The sequence below is a fragment of the Teleopsis dalmanni genome, chromosome 2 (genome assembly GCF_002237135.1).
Source record: "Teleopsis dalmanni isolate 2A chromosome 2, ASM223713v2, whole genome shotgun sequence".
NCBI lineage: Eukaryota > Metazoa > Arthropoda > Insecta > Diptera > Diopsidae > Teleopsis > Teleopsis dalmanni.
Window position 1 is genome coordinate 162982951 of NC_051847.1, and position 8719 is coordinate 162991669.

Sequence of the window (8719 nt, forward strand, 5' to 3'; positions counted from 1 at the left end):
AAAACTTATTTATTTACAAATAGAAAAATATTTACTTTCAGTCCCTATCACAAACTTATCGAACCAAAACATCTTTATTTATTGCCAAAACATATCAAGGAAATAAAAAAACTTTAATGTCAAACATAAAAATTTATTTTTAACTATAAAATGCTGATTATTCATCCATATACTCTTGAAATAGATATTGTTTAGCGCAGTTTTGACGGATATTTAATTTAGTTGCAGTAGATACTTTAACATATTTTAAAGTTTTCAAATTACCTACTACTCGTAGGTATTCATATACTTCTCAGCAAACAAAAATAGTGTTTCTTTAGTGATGAATTCATTTTGTATCAAAGGTAAAAACAGATTCTGTCCCGAATTCTCTCTGACTAAGGGATATATATTTATTTCTTTTTAATTTTGTCGACGTCAAGTTATGAAAGAATTTATTACTTCGCTGCCTTGAATGAAGTTTTGTAAATTTGAGGCAGTAATGCAATAATCAAATGTAACAGATCATTAAAATACTAAGTACTTATATAGCGTTTAATATATATTTTATGAACACTTTCAAAATATATCTCAGGTTAAGCTATCAGTGTTTGAAAGTACACTGGTACATTATTAAATGAATTAATATATTGCTTCATAACTACAATACAACCAATAGCTAATAAACTGAGCTATTAGGGTTTTATGGGTTACTACCTTTCGTTCATACTTAAAACTTCATTATTGCGCTCTGCACATAAATTTCAAAGTAATGGGCAAATATGTGGTCGAAAAATTGACATCTAAAACAAATTGCATACTTTAAATATATTTCTACATTATCAGTAATGGATCTACAGATATTAGATACATATTGCATATTGCATCCACAAATATATTACTTACTTACAAGATAAATTTATTGCAAATATGTACATAACTTTGAAAGTTATTGAATGCTAATTTTAAATACTGAACTAAAAACTAAATCAAAGCAATACCTCTATTGAGTCATACTAAATGCAAAGATGCCATCAAAAACATACTAAATTACAATAAAATCTTTATGAGAGGCACATATTTTAATGTTTATCGTCAATACATAGTATTGACGACTAACATTCATAGTTTTTCATTCATAACTAATAAAGATGTGCAGATATGTAAGTTTACACATATCGTAAATGTGTTCTTAAAGTAACTTGTGTAGATTGAATGGATGCTGAAGTAACCTTGAGTAGAGAAGATAGCTCACGGACATTAGGAGACCTCATGTCAAGTTGATTGCATCCGCTTTCATAAAATCAATTTTAACGCAAAGATGTACTAATAATGCTGATGACACATTATAAGTACTCATTTTATATCTTTAAATAATAATGTGTAAGTATCTGAAGGCACTAGTAATAAATAATTTCTTTGTCAAATAATATTTTTGTGAATGAAGAATTTGAATAAAAAACTGAAAGTTTGTGTGAATAAGATAGATATCAAAAATTGGGATATGAGAAATTGTTCTTTTAAATACCTTATAAAAACAAAAAAAAAAAGATAAAAAAGTAAAGTCTTCTTCCTAACTGCAACGAAGGGAAATACAAGGACCACGCCTCTTATAACTTCACCCCCAAAATACTGGAATGTGATTTCAGCCGAAATTCTTCCAGAATCTGATGCCTGAGATTATCTCAACTAGTTACGAAGTGGTAGTTTTGATGTATTTCGAAGCATTTCACCTACCCCTCAAAAGAAAGTATAATTAAAAATAAAAAGAAAAATTAAATTATTGGTAGTTGATAAATTGGTAGTTTTAGTAGGTTCAAGTTTCAAACTCTGGCTTTCGATGCTTCCCACTTACTCCAAAAAAAAAAACAAAAAACAAATAAAAATGAAATTAATTGCTCATGAACAAAGTAATGAACGTCTACAAAATGAAAGTATTATACAAAACAAATAAAATACCAGAACAGCAAGTTGTGTATATTGAGGCATGCCGTTTTTAAGTATATAATTATTGCTGTGAGGCAAATAGCGAACTTGTTCAACGCACAATAGTGTTTCCTGACAGTTTTAGTTCATACTTCTACAATTCGGACACCCAATAATTGCATCTATTAAAACTTATTCTAAAACTAATCTTAACTTTTATTTTATTTATTTAATTTTAATTTATTCTGCGCTCGTGTGATATATTTTATATAAAGAAACACAGAAGATGAATTGTTTGGCGAATAAAGTTTATACAAGGAATCATTTAAGGGAGGGCCTTTAAAAACTAGTTTAAAGTTCATGTGGAAACTTTAAGGGAGTTAATTGAAAAAAAGAAAATACGTTACATCTAATGTATCCCAAAATAATTTAAGGGGGGATGTCTTTCAACACAAAACTCACGTATTATTGTGTACTCACAAAGGCCTGATATATAATATATTAAGAAGAGTTTCTAGGATTATAGGTAAAAACAAAAATCTATTTGTAATTTAGACATATGTAGTTCATATGTAAATCCGGAAACATCTTCGAATGTAATTATCCGGATTGTCGAGAGAATACTATATAATTTAAACTTAGATAACTATTTAGATCAATTAGATATTTTAAATAAATTCAATTTTTTTTCGGCTCAAGACGACACCATTAGTATTGCATATTGCTTAGTGTGTCTGTGGGAATGACTGGGTCGTATGTGTTATTTTTCGAATATAATAAATTAAAAAATATAGATTGCAAAATTTTCTATTTGAGATGTGATGAAACGCATTGAACAATGGTAGTTTTAATTGAAAATGAATTTTTTGGAATATATACCAGAAATGCTTTAATTATAATATGCTTGCTTTTTCTTAAAAGGTCTTTGGGTACTGAGTTTTGGTCAAAATTTTCAATATCACCGGCTAAGCAACTAAAATATACTTGCTATAGGTGCGTTAGCTGCTTCTTAATGATAATCAACCAATAAAAGAAAGGAATCTTCAAAAGTTTGTAACATTTGGTTAAGAGTTTTATAAAAAACAGAATCATTAATACTAAAATTTTTCACGGAAGTGGTGGTTGTGAGATCTGTAACCTCTACCACAGTTACTTAATACATTGTTGTAGATTAATAGAGTAACACGAAACTAATACTGATCATATTCAGATGTGTCTTTAAATGGGCTTTTTTAAATAATGCAGTTAATTTTCCAACTTGCCATAATTTCTTGTTAGACTTCTAATTAGGTCTAATATGACCTCTGCTACTATTAGAAAAATTGTCTACTTCTTGGCACATGTTAATTCATACTCTTTGCTGATATTTCAAAACATATCATAACACAATATTTACTTTATATTTCGGTCTTTATTTATATTGAAATTAACCTGTTACAATTCAGATGTCATCTAATTCTTGATTAGAACTTAAATCACATAAAACTGAAACAGTGTCTATGCGAGTTAATGTTATAGTGATTATTGACTTTGTTATACACGGGTATTGCAAACATTCTAGAAGAACATATAGAAGAACAAGATCGAGTCTTTAAATTTTATGGTAACTGAGAATCCACTGAAGGGATTCCATCTAAAACAGCGTTTGTTAAACTGTGCTCTGTAAAGGAAGCTGTGCCCCACAAAAAGGTAGATTGTGTTTAATATAAACGTTTATTTTTCTAATATTTTTCCATGTAGGTATATTTTCTATCTTCTTCTTTTCTTAAATTCTAAACTAGATAAACTAGAGTAAATTTAAAATTTTCGTCAACGTTATTTTATTAAATATTTATATTAAAGTTGATTTTAACGGTAGTGACTATTTTACTTAATAGAAACTTATGTATTTAATAGAGAAGTTTCAAACAGTACTGAATTATAATTTAATTAAGCGATCAAATAAAAATTGTTGTTGCAGTTCAATACTATTCGAAAACTCTCTATTAAATATTTATTAAATAGTTTACATAACTGTGATATAAAAATTTTCATATTCTGTGTCAAATTTCAATTTGTTCTGTGTCTTGCAATTTTTGAGAACCCCGAAACTGTAGGTTTGTAGTAAACTACAACAATTTCACTAAATAAAGAAGAAGCTTTATCACTTATTCCATATAACGTATTTAAAAAATATTTCTTCGAACGGAAATACTTTTTTAATATTATACGATTGCAGCAAAAACTCTATACAATTTAATCTCCAGATCATTTCATAGGCATGTGACTTAAACTAATTCTAATTGTTAATATCTTTTCATTGTCACAAAAAAAATACTGTGATTAAATATTCTAAACAGTAAAAATCAAAATAAAATTTATATAAGAATTGAAAGTAATTTTGGAATATAATATATATACATATAGTACTTATAATCCATCTTATAAGTACCGTATAAGTAAAACCAACAAAATCTGTTAAAAACTCAAAAGGAATTTGAGAGAAAGTCAAGCGTTCGTTAAACTTAATTAGAATATAGAAATACCGGTGAGCAATGTTATTTGTAGAGCATTCTAGTTCACAAATGACTCAATCCTATTTTATTACACTAACAAGTTATTAATATTTACAAAGAATACAGATCACCAAAATTGAAAATTTTTTGAGTACAACATAGTGTATATAAGACACAGAAAAAGAAAATTATGGCGAAAGACTATATAGAATATCCCACGACTTATACTGGTTTGTAGCACTTAGTAATAGCGATAATATATCATTAATATTGATGTCACTTATATAGTTATATCGGTAAAACTCTACCAACATTTGAAATATAGAATATTATACTAAGCCCCAAAATCATTTCAGGAGTTCACATTAAAGCTTATACAAAAACTATTATTCATAAAACCGTCATAATGTTTTTACCATATTTTCATTAGTGGCATAGCTAGGAAGAAAACTTATAGACAGATAGATCTCTTTAAGCCAGAAAAAAGTTAAATATATAATATTTCTATAAGTTAAATATAAGTTAATATATTGTCATGTATAACGAGGTACCGCTGTTGCTCAATGAAACATTTTTAAAAGTTATTGGAACTGTTCAAACCTTCCGTTTTCAATAATACATTATTTTTATTAAACTAAGAAGTTTTTAAAAATAATTACCTTTTTTAAGAGACGGGAATTTGGTTGTACATATATATATATATATATTTTTAAAAGCAGTGTAAATAATTTGGGATATATTATGTTTCTGAAAATTTATCTAAAGGTTTATTGGGCAACCTAATTTCAAAATGGCATAAAATGTATGGCCTAGTATTTACCAGATTTACAAATTCCGAAACAAATATTGTTAAAAATTAATTAATTTATCATAGTCGAATTGATTTTCATATAAATTATTAATGGATACTTAAACAAAATAAAAAGAAGAGCGACCACTACTCAACAAAACAATCCCAAGCATCACCAAGTAATATTTAATCTGAAACCCTCAAAGCAGCAAATAGTTTGCGGTGTCGGCTATGATACAGAGAGAACGATAGACATAGAAAATATAAGAGTAGAAATATAAAAGCTACTAAAGAAATTCTATTTATGGTATTCAATATGTAAAAGTCGGCCTAGGAAATAGGTCTATAGAAGGATAATGAACTGATAAGTGTGAACGGCATTCGACGGAAGTGTCATTGTCAATTAATTGCAAGGACGGCAATTAATATTGATCTATCGGATCAATATATGATCCGATAGATTGATAGAATTAGTAGAAAACCAAATATTGTATATGATATTATATCATATACATAATACAAATATAAGAAGAAACAAATAAACAATAGCTATAAGCAATAGCCGATAGCCGATAGCTTGATATTAGAATTAGTGAAATACCATATATTGTATTATATATGATATTATATCATATATATAAAACATATATAATAAGAAAAAGATAAACAAAAAAAATTATAATTTAATTTATTTATTAAATTAATTAATAAATTAATTAAAGGCTTGAGTTTAGATAGTTTTACTGGATAGGACATTTTATGTTAAAATTTAAGTTTGTGAAATACGGTATAGATAATAGAGATGCATGGATAGCTTTGTTTTGAAGGACATATTGCACTTTGAATAATGAAGTCCATATAAAATGTACTCATATATTCTATCGATTATTTTCCTTTCAACCGAAATTCTAAAACTCTGCATTTGAATTATATTTTTTATACAAATTCTTTAAAATGGACTTGATATACACAAATAATAAATGTCAAAATGTCTTTATAAAAAGTAAATGGATATTGTCCAGAAAAAATAAACAAATATTCTTAAGGAATTGCAGAAATCTCACCTACTTACACAAGGAACATATATGTATTGTTATGTATTACTTACGAATACTAGTCTAAAATTTCTGATTTATAGAATTAACTAACTAAATTACAGGACGTACAAAGATACATATATATAAACATATATCAATTAATACATACAAAATATATAATTACAGCATCTCATTGATGAGGAACTAGACAGCCTTCAAATGTCCCTGCATAATTGAAGCAACTCAGGGACATAGCGTGGGACTACACTGTACGTAGTCTGTGTTGTACATCGGCGGGATGATGAGAACCAGCCGTAGACATGCTTAAATTTGAATAGTATGATGGATGCAGATTACCCATTGGTGCTGTCATCATAAGTAACGGATGAACAGGCAATTCATAAGTCGGAGGTGGAGCAGGTCCATTTGGACTTGACATCAAGTTCGTATTATTGACATTAACGCCAGTTGTATAATGCAGGAAGGGTAGATTTGCTGCTGCTGTGATGGTATGCAGTGGTGGCAGCGGTCTTTGTCGTTGATCTTCAGTGCTAGAATTGATGCCGGTTATAGGTGAACGACAATGTTTTTCAGGAGTATCTAATAGACGATATGGTGCCTCATCTGCATTTACACTGCTACTGTCGACCACGTCAATATCTGTACGATCGTCACCATTTAGACTTTCACCTGATATCGAATCGGGCTTATCGGGTGTGATAAGACTTTCTATTGTAAACGAACGTTTCGGTCGGTAACTGCTGATCATAGCGGCATCTAAAGCAGTTGTGTGTGGTGAGAGAACAGATGTATTAGTAACACATGCCATTGAGGCCGATGTCGCTAATGCAGTGTGCATTGCCAATGTTGAAGGGGAAATTGTGTTTCTATGCTGATGTGAAAAAGCAGGCGGAGAGTGTGAAGGTGCAGCCGGCGGCATTCTTGCCATATACAATGTGGGATCACCCATCAGTGTTGCAGTTGACATATCCATTGGTGGCATTGGGGGCATACCGTGCGTGGTATTCGCGGTAAAAAAGAAGCGATTTAGATTGGCAAGTGCTGCTAGCTCTTCATTTAGCTGATCTTTGTCATTTTTATGTAATTTGAAACGTTTTCTTCGACGTAATAAACTGCCATTTTCAAACATATCAAATGCATGAGGATGCAGTGTCCAGTAAGCGCCTTTGCCGGGGCGATCTGGACGTCTTGGAACTTTTATGAAACAGTCATTAAAGCTAAGATTGTGACGCAGTGAGTTTTGCCAGCGTTGCGTGTTCTTGCGATAATAGGGGAAACGGTCTGTTATGAATTTATAGATGTCGCTTAGTGGGAGCATCTTTTCCGGTGAACTCCAAATGGCCATGGCTGTAAGCGAAATATATGAATATGGGGGCTTTTGGTCGCCGTACGATTCACGTGAAGGCCTGGGCATAATTAGTTCGAGAATGCATCTGTTATGCGATGCGGACGCGCTCGAAAAGTACCGACATGCGATCTACACTTTTATGTTTTTTGCTTAAATATTTCTGAAATTTATTCTTTATTGCACAATTTTTTGCATATATGAAATAAAGTAAGTATTTATTTTTATTTTTTTTTGCTTAATAATTAATTATCACAAATGTAAAATTTTAGACAAATTTGATTTAAATTATTTTTTCTTATATTTATATTTAAATTGTTAATTTTTTTGCACAACCACAGTTAATTTAGATACTTTTGTTTAGATTGCGTTTAAGTTCTACGTTCTGTAATAATTCGCCCGACATCATGTAAAGACGCGTCGGCAAAAACGTTTCCATAAATCAATGAAAGAGCGAAACAACAGCGCTCATGTCTTCGTTTAATGGCAAATGTTTGTGGTACTTTTTGATTTGTGCGCGAAAATCTCACTGAACCACCACCAAACGTCGACACAATAAACAAGGAACGCTGAAATCACAGACCAACTGACGACGACGTCGACTACGACTACGACGACGACGACGCTGAACTACAATAAAACCAAAAAGCTCCAATTCACCACTTCTAACCCTCGACTGCACTGCACAGAAGAACACAGCGCAGCACAGCACAGCACAGCACAGCACAGTACAGCGCAGTAACAATGCTTAAATGGTATTGAAGCTGCTGAGAGACAAACGAACGCCAAACAAATAAGCATGCGAGTAAGCCAGTGAGCAAGTGAGAACAAATAACAAATGCACAAATGAGCAGCAGTGCTCAGCGAGGTGTTGAAAAACAAAATTACAATCGTTTTAGCGATTTACAGATGATTTTACGTTTTCATAATCTTGTTAGTTAAAACACTCCAACAAAACAAACACACACACACACACACACACTCTCCAATGTAGCCGCATGTAGACGCAGCACAAAATATACGAACACATGCTTATAATACGAATGCAACTATTTTTACAGAGCTTTCGTTCACTTTACTTTTGACTTTACTTTACTTTACATTGCTAGACGTTGTTTAACGTGTT

At 30.6% G+C, this 8719-nt stretch overlaps 1 protein-coding gene across 1 annotated transcript; it reads right to left on the reverse strand.

Annotated features, from left to right (window-relative positions):
* Positions 1-6489: 6489 nt before the first annotated feature.
* Positions 6490-7662, reverse strand: LOC119676069 (fork head domain-containing protein FD4-like). Its single transcript, XM_038087297.1, has one exon. It carries the CDS (start codon positions 7660-7662, stop codon positions 6490-6492), a length of 1173 nt encoding a protein of 390 aa, XP_037943225.1.
* Between the last annotated feature and the right edge of the window lie 1057 nt (positions 7663-8719).